Source organism: Carcharodon carcharias, chromosome 7 (genome assembly GCF_017639515.1).
Source record: "Carcharodon carcharias isolate sCarCar2 chromosome 7, sCarCar2.pri, whole genome shotgun sequence".
Lineage (NCBI taxonomy): Eukaryota > Metazoa > Chordata > Chondrichthyes > Lamniformes > Lamnidae > Carcharodon > Carcharodon carcharias.
In genome coordinates this window covers 168,077,914-168,092,106 of record NC_054473.1, presented here as the reverse complement: position 1 = coordinate 168,092,106, position 14,193 = coordinate 168,077,914, and the positions used below count along the sequence as shown (strand labels likewise).

Below are 14,193 nucleotides of genomic sequence, written 5' to 3'. Positions count from 1 at the left end.
ATGTCGTCATCATCCTCCTGCAACTGAGTGACTATTAGGGCCTCCGCTGTGCCTCCATGATGGGAGCATTCTCACAGAGGGTATTTGCGCTGCCTTAAGCCAGACTGGAGTTAAGCGTTCACAGAAGCAATGTAAGAATCTATGGTGTCTCCTCACTGCATGTCACCATCCTCCACCTTCCTGAGTGCGCCTGCCTCATCTGGCCAGTGCGATGGCCTCATCGTTGTCATCGCCTTCGAGGACCTCCTCACCCAAATCCCCGTTGATGTCCTCCTCATCAGAGGAGATGTCCAGCCCCTGAATCTCCTCCTCAGCCAGCTCCACTTCCCACTGTAGCACCAGGTTGTAAACGACACAGCAGGCAACAACGATGCCTGACACCCTCTGTGGACTGTATTACTTGGCTCCACCAGACTGGTTCAGGCACTGGAACCTCATCTTCAGCATCCCGATGGTCTGCTCCATCACGGTGCAAGTTGCAGCATGAGTCTTGTTGTACCTTCACTCTGCTGCAGTCTGATCCGCCACACGAGTGTCATCAGCCACATCAACTGTGGGTAACCCTTGTTCCCGAGAAGCCATCCCTGCATCCTCTGTGGGCTCTGGAAGATGTCAGGGATCTGAGACCAACTAGTAATGGAGGAGTTATGGACACTCCCTGGGAACTGTGCGCAGATTTGCAGGATGCATTTGTGTTGGTCGCACACCAAATGAGCATTCAGCAAGTGGAAGCCCTTGTGGTTGACATACTTGACTGCTTATTGCCAAGGAGATCTGAGCGCTACATGAGTGCAGTATTGGCAAGCTACACCTGTGGGAAACCCAAGATCTGGGCAAATCCAATCGCTCTTGCATCCTGGCTTTCCTGATACTGGGTGAAATGTACAAAGTTGTCCCCTAGACATGTGCAGTCTTCGACAACACTGGTTCTTGATCATCTGCAGGGATGAAAGGCGGCATCTATAGACCCTGGGTCTAACTAAGTGCCTACCAACGATGGCTCTCTGTGGCTCATCAGCAGCGTGTGCAGGAGCCCCAGCCACACCCTTCTTCCTGAGGGGGCTTCTCCCTCTGCCCAGCCTGGTGCCTGTTACTCTCTTCTCATTGTCTTCGCTCTGTGTAAACCACAAGGTATACAGTTAGGTCACCAGGGTCCATAATCCTGATGTACTCCTGCTGGATGAAAGAGAGAGATACACGTGGGTTAACATGGGTGTCCTAATGACCTCTCTTGGTTATGTCTGGCAGCCCCTTAACACATCCCAGAATGGGCAGACCACCACTTGGATGGTGAGAGTTCAGTGCACTGCATGGCTGCCCGAAACCCCACCCCACCTGACCGATTGATAGCAACTTTTCCCATTGGACTGCATGCTGTGCTCTCAGCTCAGGCATTTTCCTAACCTGCACTGCAAGGCTGCACTAATAGCTTGAATCAAGAGGGAGATTGGTCCAAAGTAGGATGATGACATTGCAAGGGGCTATGAGTGCCTCCACAAGTGACTGCTCCATGGCCAGCTTTCACAAGGAGATTGTACAATGTGCGCAGGCGTGCAACTGTTCTGCATTCCATTAAAATGCTCATTAGTTTGCAGTCATGCCTCAGGGGTGAAAAGCGCTGGCGTGTTTGGTGGCACTTTCATGCCTCTGCTTTGCTCGAGTGGGCAGATAAGCCAGAGGCCCGACTCCAAGCATGTCAACATGGCTGTGCCTGAACTGTCAACTGTGGAGGAATGGTCACTTTATACAAGGTTTCCCTAATGCATAGCCGCTTCCCTCCCCCCACATCCCTCACGTGCTTGTGCACCACCATCAACCACAAAGCAGCACTTGCCACCCCCAGCACCCCACCCCATGCCAAATCGCCTCAGCCACAGCCCTTGCCCCGGCACCACGCTGTCAGCCAGCCGGGACAAAGCGGACTTGCCTGTGCCCTCGCCCAAATGCGCAGTGCCTCAATCTTGAAGTCCAACAGGCGACCCTCATGAGCACTGCACAACATTACTGTGCGCTCACCCCACCTCGAAGTGCAGCCCACCAGGTGCACGCCTTACATATGCTGTTGTGAAACACGTCGGCGCGATGCTCAGACGATCCAGCATGGAGGGGACGACTGCGGCGAGCTGGGCTTATAATGACATGCAGATGTATTACAACGAAGTTCCCGAACGTCCGATGGAGCAAATACGGCCCACCTTTGACGGGCAGAGCGGACGATTTCATGACATCGTGAAACTGATTTTTGGCCTTTCCTGCATATTGTAAGCTCACGTCTGCTATGATGCCCGATGCCAGCCGGCACAGAAAATTCCACCCATAGAGCCAGTCCTGTGTGCTGGCATTCTAGGAGGTGGGAGTCCCACCTTGTCCAGACAATGCAGGTACAAAGTTAAAATAGCCATGCAAACGCTGAATGGCCCATCCACCCTCTGCTCCCAGCCACTGCCTTCTTAACTGGGCCCTTTTAAGTGGCCCAGGTGTCAACCTGCCTCGGTCAGAAGCCTCATTAACATACGATAATAACGACCCCTATTGACATTAGAACCTCCACGGCACTTTAACGTCAGCCGCTGTGGGCGCCCTCAGTAACACGTCTGGTGTGTGCGTGTGTGCGTGTGTATTCAGGAGGACCATTCCCCAAAGAGAAAGGATTAAGTGTAACCTTAATGTGATCAGAAGCTTCTGAGCAACTCCTCCCAGTACAAAGGGGGATAAAATATAAATCTTCGTTATATTCGTCCTGAGGTCTGATTGGATCTAAAGAGCAATTTCTAAGTTTTATAGAAATGTTTGTTACACCATAGTCTGGATGTTCACTCAGAATGAAAAATACTTTGTTCAGAACAATCTTGGGGAAAAAACCCACATCTGCCTTGACCAAAGATAGTTTTTTTTTCAAAATTACAAAATGCCATGAATCGTTATAATGAGGATTTATTGTAAAGCAATTAATACAAAGGAATGTAAATTTTGGGCAGCATCTGAAGGTCAAAAATACACATTTATTTCAATGACTCAACTGTAAATGATGAATAACTATTTAACTTTCCTATCATTGCTTTTCATTTTGGAATCAGTGGCAAGTGACATTGATATATATTCCACCAACACAGCTCTAACAGCTATTGTTTAATATAAATGTAACAAAGCTATAAGTGGTTATCACTTGGTTGCACTATACATGCTTAAGTCTAAAATACACAGCAGCACTATCCACTTTAGTAATTCACGTCCTAGCACCAGTTATTGAAGTGACATTCTTTTAATGACTTTTTTGTGCTTCTGAATTTACTTTGACAAAACTGAACAGCTATGCTGAAGTGATATGTAGAAATGGATTATCATAATATCACACTACTGTGCATGGGTGAACAATCAATAACAGCACTTTCAATTAAATGATATGTATGAAAGACATCAGAAGGGAAAATTTAAAGATAGTTTAATTTTGCATGAAACTTAACGCTCATCAAGATGAAGGGCATTTGCGCTGAGGAATGAAGGACTTCTCATTTCATGCATCCCCATCAACATCTTCCACTTCCAGACCAGCAAAACTTTACAAAAGCAGAATAAAAGCTACAACCATCTCTTATTGTGCCAACACACCATTTCCCACATCAGGAGTAAAGGATGAAAATGCATTGGAAGCAGTTCAGAGAAGGTTTACTAGACTAATACCTGGAATGGGTGGGTTGTCTTATGAGGAAAGGTTGGACAGACTGGGCTTGCATCCGCTGGATGAGTAAGAGGCGACTTAATTGAAAGATATGTGGGGTCTTGAAAGGGTGGATGCGAAGAGGAAATTTCATCTTGTGGAAGTATCTGGAACTATGGGTCACGGTTTAAAAAGAAGGGGTCGCCCATTTAAAACTGAGTTGAGGCAAATTTTTTTCACTCAGTGGGTTGCGAATCTTTGGGACTTCCTTCCTGAAAAAGTGGTGGAAGCAGAGTCTTTGGCCAGAATCTTCGGGTTGGCGAGCGGGGACAGGGCCTGCTTGCCGATGTGCGGAGACGTCGGGCGTGTGTCCTGACATCACTGTGCGTCATTCAGGTCTTGAGTTTGGCCTGCACGCACCGGAGTCAGCTGCGCGCCCACCAAACTGTCAACGGCCTATTAAGGCCATTTAAATAGTAATTAAACTAATTAATTGAGCTGCCCATCCAACCTCAAGATTGGCGGGGCGGTGGACAGGCTAAGAGCCCAGGCGGCCTTCGCATTTATCATGGAACCTCATCCACAGGCGGGATGAGGTTTCATGAAGGTTTTTAAAGTTTAATAAAAATTTTTAATAAAATTCATTGACATGTCCCAGCTCATGTGACACAGTCACATGAGGGGACAGGTCTTAAAATTTCTTTTTTTTTATTAAGATTTTCAAAAATCAAAGTAATCTCCCTGAGACAGCGCTTCCAGCGGGCCTTAATTGGCTTGCCCATGTAAAATGGCGACGCGCAGCCAATCGTGGGCGGCAATCAGCTACGCGCCCGCCTGCGCCCTCTCCCGTCCAACCTCGCCCCCCCCGCAATGGGGAGAAAATTCTCCCCTTTGAATATTTTTAAGGTAGGTGTGGATAGATACTTGGTAAGCAAGGGCGTGATAGATTATTAGGGGTAGGTGGGATGCAGAATTCAGAATTCAGGTTACTATCTGATCAGCCATGATCTTATTAAATGGCAGAGCAGGCTCGGAGGTGGGGGGGGGAGGGGGGGGGGGGGGGGGGGGGGGGGGGGGGGGGGGGGGGGGGGGGGGGGGGGGGGGGGTTGCTGAATGGCCTACTCCTGCTTATTGTTCATATGTCTCTGTGCCCTTTCGACAAGCTTGCTAGTTAAGCATTAAATTGTGCTGTGGGTCTACACCTGTTAAGGGAAGCGTATATAAATCTTGTTTTCACTCGTGCGTTCACCCAAGACCTTCACCATCACGAGATGGAACAGGTCATCTTCCCATGGGATGGAGATCAGCCTATGTTATCGAAATAAAAGGCATTCTACAAAATGACCACCTCACACACTACCCTGTAGGAATATTCTTGCTCACCATCTCATACCAGAATATAAAAGGAGGAAGTGCACTTTTTTAATGCAGTATTCTATAGTAATAGGAAAAAGATAGAAGGTAAAAGGATTTAGAGGTGCTGGAGAGGGTGCAGAGAAGATTTACAAAGAGGATACCAAAAATGCGGGGGTATATATATTAGGAAAGAATTGGCAGGCTGGATCTCTATTCTATTTCAAAAAAAGGCTGAGGGGTGACTTAACAGGCCTTTAAAATCATGAAAGAATGACATTATGATAGAGTGTAACAGAGGGAATGGCTGGAATTTTCCGAGGCTGTTGGCATCAGGTATCATGGCAGGCGTCAGGGGAGGGGGGGGGAAACAAAATGGTGAGAAGGCCAAAAATCGATTTCACGCTGTCGTGAAACCAGTTTGTGATCATCCACTCCACCCATCAAGGGCAGGCCGCGTTTCCCACTGCCACACATCGGGAACCTAATTTCAATGTTTTATAAACCCCGCTTATTGGAATCATCTCCCCACGTTGGATCATCCGGGCACATTGATGTGTTTCACAACTGTACGTAAGTGATGTGCACCTGATGAGCTGCACTTCGCTCGGGAGTTCGAGGATTGTTTGCCTGCCTTGCTTCAGGCAGCACACACAGTCATCAGTGCCAGACTTCACAGGCAGCACCACATCCTTTTTAGGGGGGGCTCGCAGGCAGCTCTCTACCTACCAGACCAGTCGTAAGGTGGGGTGGCTTTTCAACAGCTGCAGGGCTGGGGCTTGCTTGGGGAATAGGGAGAAATGGCTTCAGGCAAGGGAAGAGTTGAAGGGTGAAAGCGGTACTGGGGTATCCCACGGTGTGTGTTGGGGCACATGTTGATCTCTGCAAATGGCGTCAAGGTGGTGAGGGCTGAGGAGGCAGTCTCCAGAGGAAATGAGGCCAGGTACAGATGTGAGGGTTTGTGTGAGAGAGTGATTGATGATGTCCCTTAAGCTGGCAATGATTGAGATGCCAGGGAATGTGAATTTAGAGTGATTAGACGGTTTCCTTACTCTAGCGGCACAGATGAGATCATTTGTCCATTTTTTGGACTGGAAGGCTGACCTCTTTATGCAGCATTGGCATTGGTCACCTCTGCCACCGCCTCCCAAGCCGGAGTGGTGAGACTGATGGGCCTCCTGCAGCCAGAGCAGAGGACATCATGGCTGGCCTCCATGGTGTCCAGAAGATGTCTCAGGGATATCACGCGCCAACATCATCACCCATCATTTTATGCATCGGTGTGTCGGGCCCAACCCCACATGCCGACCAGAAAATTCAGCTTCAGGGATGCAGCAAACAGGCCTTCACAACAGGAGCCCATATTCACATGTTTCATCAATTTGTGGATATACCCTTCAATTCACAATATGTGAAGACCATACACAATGAATCACAGAATCTTTACAGTGAAGGAGGCCATTCAGCCCATCAAGTCTGCACAGGCTCATTGAAAGACTATTCGACTTAATCCCACTCCCCTGCCTTATCCCTGTAACCTTGCACATTCTCTCTCTTCAGGCAGCAATCCAATTCCCATTTGAATACCTCGATCAAACCTGCCTCCACCACCCTTTCAAGAAGTTTGTTCCAGACTCCAACCACCGCCTGGATGAAAAAAAAATTCCTCACATCACTTCTAATCCTTTTGTCCATTATTTAGAATCTGTGCCCTCTAGTTCTTGATGTATCCTTGAGTGGGAACAATTTCTCAATATTTACCCTGTCCATACCCCTCAGGATCTTTAATACCTCTATCAAGTCTCCTCTCAACCTTCTTTTCTCCTCGGAAAACAGACCCAACCTCTCCAATCTATCCCCATAGCTACAGTTGTTTATCTCTGGATTAATTAAATTTGATTTAAATGATATTGTAATATGCCTCAAAAATTCTTCTGGTAATGGCGTAGAATATGATAGCTGTGCACAAGTGATCTTGAATGTATGGATATTTAGAGGCTGATAAAAGACTGTGGACATGGTAGCAATCATTTATGTGCATGATGCTGTCGCCAAATGGTGAAGACAAGCTGGACATTCATGGAGTGGAACCTCTTTGTATTCGTGAGGAGGGATATACTGGAGATAGGAACCAGGTGGATAACATTTATGGTGCTGTGCAATAATGACACTGATCTAGTCCAAAATACACCCAAGGCCAGCAAGACACAACTGTGTAATGCAGCTTTGGAGACTTGGCAGTAATCTCAGGCATCGTTTGTAAGGGCTGATTAGCAAACAAGTTCACGGTAGGTGATACTATCCAAACTATGTCCTTGTGTTGCTTCTAAGTATGGCTATAGGAGTGTATTTAATTTTGTGACAAACTGTGTTTTGACAAGTGCATAGGGGCTACTGCCATTCCATTTATAATTTAAAATGCTGCAGTAGCAGAACCAACAATGTGATTTAAGCAATTAGGGATGGGCAATAAATGCTGACCTAGCCAGCAGCGCACACATCCCATGAATTAATTTAAAAAATGCATTCCATTTTTATTATCTATATCTGAGTATTGCTGAAAAAAGACACATGTTTTCGAAGCTTTTCATCTTTCACTCATCAGGACAACTTGCAAGAATACAAAATGTAAAGGGAACAACAATTTATACTTCATGAAGAGCGAGTGATGATTGGTAGAGGTGTTGCCATGGAGAATGCACCAGTTAGCTGATGACTGACAGTTAACTGCCAAGCTTTGTTTAAATTCAAACCAGGCAGGTTGACTCTGATTGGTCAAGGCAATGCTCTGGGGAACGAGCCAAAGAGTGGCTGTGCTCTTTTTTGTTTCGCTGAAACAAGCACAATGTGTGTACACATTCTTTCTGTATGCAAAGAACAGGGCCCTGTGCATTAACATGTGTAGCTCCTAGCACATATAAGTGCACCAAACTGCAAGCCTGACTGATAATCTACCAGAGTCCACTTGCCAACCAATCAACACTCTCTTTTCATGAAGTATAAATTGTTGTTCTCTTATCCTGATGAGTGCAAGATGAAAAACTTTGACAACGTGTCTTTTTTCAGCAATACACAAGTTCTATACTACCAAACAACTAAAAATATATTTATATACATTTACACAAATTTAGATATTTGGGTATATAATAAGCTTTGCACATCAACATGTCCTCAGACACTGAACATTACAAGGAACCCTGTGAATAAGCCATCCAATCCCAGGTTTTTATCCTGTTTTAATGTCTTTAACATTTCCATTTCTCCCTTTTTGATGCATAGGGTTTACAGCACACACAGGCCATTCAGCCCAATAATCCTGGTATGTTTATGATTCATATGAGACTCCATCCACCTTGCTACATCTCACGATATCGGCATATAGTAATTACTGGAAAAACTCAGCAGGTCTGACAGCATTTGTGGAGAGAGAAACAGAGTTGTCATTTTGAACCTGTATCACCCTCTTCAGGTCATACGGACTCAAAGCACTAACTCTGTTTCTGTCTCCACAGATGCTGTCAGGCCTGCTGAGTTTTTCCAGCATTTTCTGTTTTTTTTTCAGATTCCCAGCATCCGCAGTATTTTGTTTTTATATCGGTAATTGCTAGTGTTCTTAAAACTTCCTCATTTCTGGAAAATCAATCTTCACTTTCAGTTCACAAATATGCCCATTTATGTATTTTCAAGTGTTCTTTTTTAAACTGGCTCAAGAAAATATAAATATATAATAGGGCCATTTTGTGAGATAGTGTACAGCAACAAAACTCAGCTGTCAGCAGTGCACATTAAAGGGCTAAGCCTGGAATCTGCGTTTTGCCATTCACTTGTTCCTGAAATCACTGATTAATTACCAACATATATGTTTTAGCAGACATACACTAATTGCCTGTAAATTTATAATCACATGCAGTTAATTCTGATCAGTTGAGAATGGTGAGCATTTATAATTGTGTGCACTAACGTAGGATACTGCCAACTAAATATATGCATTACTTCAGCATTTAGCTCCTGTAATAACTACTGCAATACTTAAACACTGAACAAAAGTACACAGTATTAGAGAAATGCTACAAAGTGGTAGAAGTTCAGCCATGATCTGATTGAGTGGTAGAGCAGGCACCATGGACTGTACAGCCTATTCCTGCTCTTATTTCTCATGTTCTTAAGCTACAAATTGAAAATCAAATTCAGTTTCTAACCAATTCACCTGGTGATAAATATTAACTGCCAAAATGATGAAATTGTTACCATGTCTGCTTACCATAGATTTAGTGAATACTGGTGCATGGTCATTCTTGTCATCAATGATGATGGTTGCTGTTGCTGTGCCTGTCAATCCCACATCGCTGCCTGCCATGTCTTTAGCTTGGACAATCAACTCATACTTGACGACCTCCAGAGTCTAATAGAATGGGAAAAGCATCAATATTAGAATATTTTGTATTTATGTCACAGCTGGATGATACAAATGCATTGGTATACTGCATGACATATGTTATAGGAAAAGTATTATATTCAGGGCATGCTATTAGAAATGTATCTAGCTGATAGGTGAGTTGGAAGAGATTTTCTTGTCCATCCTGCCCAGGTTGCACTTAAAATTGGGACAATAGCTGAAACAAAATAGCCTATTTAGTTGAAATGCCATTCTAATTTTCAAGCATACCTCAATCCTGTTAGTCATAATGCCTTCTGGGAACAGGCAGGAGTATCATAATGTATAAGTTAGGAGCCAAATGATGTAGTTACAATCCCTGATGCCAACTTTGTCAGTTAAGTACTGCCAGATCCTCCACATAAAACATACATGTCAGAAGTTGAGATTTGAGCAATTTGATTGTACATTAAAGGGATACTGAACTGCAGTCAGGAAAAGCTGGAAGCAGGATTGGCACTCATTGGGCAGAAACCTGTGATGATAAACATTTTTCAGGATTTGGGACCAGTTTCCATTGCCTCTGCATCTGCCATCCAATTGCGGACACGTGGCAGGTTCCCCCATCGGCATTGAGGCCCCCACTCCTTCCTGCTGCAGCCTAAGCAGAAGCCTCTGCTAGTGGTGGCGCTGCAGAGGCTGCCAAGCTAACGGCCCTCTGATTGGTTGCCGCCAGTAAAATACTGTCCCAGGGTCCCGCCGTCCTCTGGCACAGGCTTGGTTTCCACTTTCGGCCCCAGAGGCAAGACTTGACCGTTTTTGGAAAAATTCATCCCGATTAGCTCTCAAGTAATTTGGGGCTTTATCTATGCATGTTCTTTCTTTCTTTCTAAAGTAATTTATTTAATGGGACATGAAGCTGAAGTGAGAATTCCAACTGTTGGATTTATCATCTCATAGGCCTTTTTCAAAATCTAGCATATGGCCAGTGCAGGTGAGAGACAAGTGCAAGCCCCTTGTGGAATCCAGTCTGGGATTGTGATCTGGTTCCCTGTAGACAGTTAAATCTTAAGGTGTTCAACGTTGTAAGGGGCTGGGGTATCTAATATAGATGTTTCAGCAAGGTGAATTTTCCCTCACCCAGGAATCTTGGGGCAGGCTTTCCAGCCTCTTTAGTGGAGACGAATCCGGATGTGCTCTCAGTTCAGCGCTGGCTATCAGGGGCCCCTCTTTGACTCCCTGAACTTTGACATGGTCAAAGACAGGGATCCAGGGTGGCAGCAGGATGGGGTTATACCAGATATTTACAGTAACATTTTCCATCCCAAAGAGCTCTGATCCAATATGCTTAGAATAACTAAGTAAAAATGCAAGTTATGTGACATTGGGACAGCACATCTGTGTTCGAAAATAAAATTAAACTGGTACCAATATTCTGGTGCCAGTGCATTCTCTACATTTTGGAATTAATCTTATAAAATGAATATCAGAGCAATTTTAAAATCTCCATTTTAAGTGGAGCTTTGAGAAGCAAATTGATTTATTGCTGGAGTTTAAAACTAAATAAAAGTATGAATGGAATGAGAGCATCTTCAGTATATTCAGTGGATGTTCTACATTTTTTTATTTGCTAGTCCTGTCGTTAACACAATTTTAAAATCTGTCTCATGCTGGTTAGTTCTATGAAAACTGTGCGAGTGATTTGCTAGCCTGACTTGTAGCTGTTTCTAAAAGTCACAAAGATCCATTTCAAGACAGCGCTACAACTTTAAGAAGCTGAGTTTAGCATCAGGATAGTGAATTTCATATGTGGGGTCTGCTACACGTACACTGGTCTTTCAATTCCAGCAGCCTCATCTGTAACACCATCATTCTCTCTAAAATGGTTACTGATGCAGTTAATTGTGCTATAACTGACACCTTCCTCTTGTGCGTCCAAGATAAATCATGGAGGAGCATCATCAATTGTAATTTTCTGTCATTGTATGCAATGGCTATGAAATTACCCGGATTGTGACAGTCAACTCTATGATGAAATTGAAGAAGAGTCTTTCCATCTCAGTGGACTGGAATGATGGATTGATAAGAATATTCCCTTCACAATCCAGAGAGCAAAGATCTGAATCTCAGCTATTTGGTACGCAAACCTACCTTGCTCAATTGTAACAGCTCTATCACTTTTAGGACAAATCCTGAGATGCTGTGTCCTGGGAGAATGCAGATAGATGGCATTGCCTATCTATAAGGGGCCCTTCTGGTGAATTATAGTTGATAAGCTTTAGTGGCGTAGATGAGAAGTCTGCATCCTGATCGTGATGTAGCTGAGACTGAAGGGCTATTTACTGAAACCATCTATTTGATCGACCATCAAGGCAAGCAGCTAACAATTCAACTTCTTATTAAAGCAGACTCAAGGAAGGGGCCTCTCACTTGCTCCTTGCTATTTGTTAATAATTTTCACTGTTTCAAAGGCACAAATGATCACTTTTATAAACCCAACACATGCAATTAGCTAATTAATTAGTTAATTTTTATTAATGAAGCTTTAGGGCTTTGTATATGTTAAAATGCATATTACTTTAATCAGAAATCTCCTTTGCTCTGTTTCCCACATTATAGAAATAGATGTTAGGATGAGATCACTTGTTCCACTATTAGTTATCCTTACAACTGCTGTCAAAGTTCTTTTAAATGAGGCAGGCATCTGCCTTGAAGAGCTGGGTCAGTGGAAAACTACAATCATGTTGTTTATATCAATCCACTCATTTATTAATAACATTGTATAACAAATGTATAGGATTTATTGCATATCTCCATGTGTGAACCATTTCACTGCCTTCATTATTTGGTTACCTTTTATAATGCCCTGGAAATTTCCACCCTAACCCTCTCCACCTCCTCACCTCACCCCCTTTAAGGCACTGCCTAAAACCTCCTCTTTAACCAAGCTTTTGGCTGTCTGCCCTAATATCTTATATGGTTCACTGTCATTTTCTATTTTACAATGGCCCTGTGAAAAGCCTTGGGACATTTTACTGTGTTGAAGGTATAAATGCAAGCTGTTTTTGTTAGTAAGATGACCTTTCATATCATCTGTTTTATGCATTTCTATTAAGTTTTTTTTCAGATCACCCACTGTTTCTTGCTCCATCTCTTCTTTTGAACTGAGACCTGCTTATCTTTCAGCTTTCAGTTGTGATGAAGAATATTCACTCAAATGCCAACCTATTATTTCTTCTTCCAGATGCTGTGGCCTGCTGTATTTTTTCAAGCAGTTTTTGCTTTGTTTCGGATGCCATTGTATAAGCATTCATTCAAATGGATACCCAGCTTAGCCTATGAAGGGGCTCATTCTAATATTCAGTTCCATTTCCCTTACTACCTTAATTTCATAAAATCTAGTCTGTAACTGGGGAATAAACTTCCATCATTCTGATCAATTAATGTTAAATGTCATAGTCAACATTGTCCCTAGCCTTAACTCTGCAGACCTCTGTTCTCATTAATACCTGTTCTGTTGCTGCATTATATATCTATCTTTAATTAGTTGACTGCATGACTAAAGAAATCTAATAATCTGAATGCCCTTATGTCACCGATTTAATTAAGAGCTGGTCACAAAGTTCAAGAAAATTTATTGCCATGTGTTGTTTTGCCTTTGATCTGCATGTTACATGTTGTTAACACAGCATTTATTTATAGACCATTCATTTATTCAGGTTGTACTGAGATGTTCTGTATCATGGTGATTTCACTGTGAATAAGCAATTTTATGACCATTGGATTAATGTGGGCTGGTAACCTTATTCTCAGCACAATAATGCTGCATGAGATCACGAGTAGGCAATTAAAGCAGATGATACTTAATACAAAGGTTGCTAATCAGGATGTCTGTACAACCTCTCTTCCTCGTGTCTTTCTTTTGATGTACCACAGAAATGTGAGCCCGCCCTTAGTACATCTGGGCCTGGCAGTGCTTCACATCAGATGTCATCACTACCTTATTACCTCCCTAGATCCAATTCAGATGCAACCATTACAGAGTTTTAGGGAATGAATTAGAGGTGAATAGAATGGGTGTTACAGATAGCACAAGTGAGCAGGAGTAGGTGGTGGTGGCACAGGTGGAGAAGGAACATACAGTCCAGAGGGACATCCTGTGTCCTGCCTTGCATGATCAGCCTGAGGATGTCACAGACAGATGATTTCTGAGTAACCTTCATTCATTCAGACATTGGGAGCATGTCAAGCTGTGTTTTGGATGAGTTTAAATTTATGGATAATGAGAGATTAGCCAGGAGAGGATTGGCATAATCTCTTCAGATATTTTCAGAATTTTCCATGTTCCCTTTGCTTATTTTTGTTATTTTCTTCTATTCGACTAATCATATAACAAGGATTGGTAAAACAATAATGTGACTTCTTTATCTGAAGCTAAGACTATAGACAGTGTTAACTGGGAGGCTGAGTATACACATCTGCCTTGTGGTGCTGCTGCTGTATTCTGAGCATAAACTCATGTGACTACTATTTTCTATCTTGTCTCAGTGGTAGTGATTGACAGCAGTTTAGGATACGAGATGTGCTCCTTTAATGGTTTTTTAAAAATGTGTTCATGGGATGTGCGTGTCACTGGCTAGGCCAGCATTTATTGCCCATCCCTAATTGCCCTTAAGAACAGAGTGGCTTGCTAGGCCATTTCAGAGGGCACTTAAGAGTCAACCACATTGCTGTGGGTCCAGACTCACATGTAGGTCAGACTGCAGATTTCCTTCCCTAAAGAACATTAGCAAACCAGATGGGTTTT

General features: G+C 43.5%; 1 protein-coding gene across 2 annotated transcripts in view; it reads right to left on the bottom strand.

The window, feature by feature from the left end:
• Positions 1 to 14,193, bottom strand: part of cdh13 (cadherin 13, H-cadherin (heart)) — a 1,064,070-nt gene that overhangs the window by 148,373 nt on the left and 901,504 nt on the right. For both annotated transcript variants that reach the window (XM_041191002.1, XM_041191003.1), the window contains exon 8: positions 9,273 to 9,413. In XM_041191002.1, the coding sequence (XP_041046936.1) occupies positions 9,273 to 9,413 (141 nt within the window). The remainder of the gene's footprint in view (positions 1 to 9,272; positions 9,414 to 14,193) is intronic.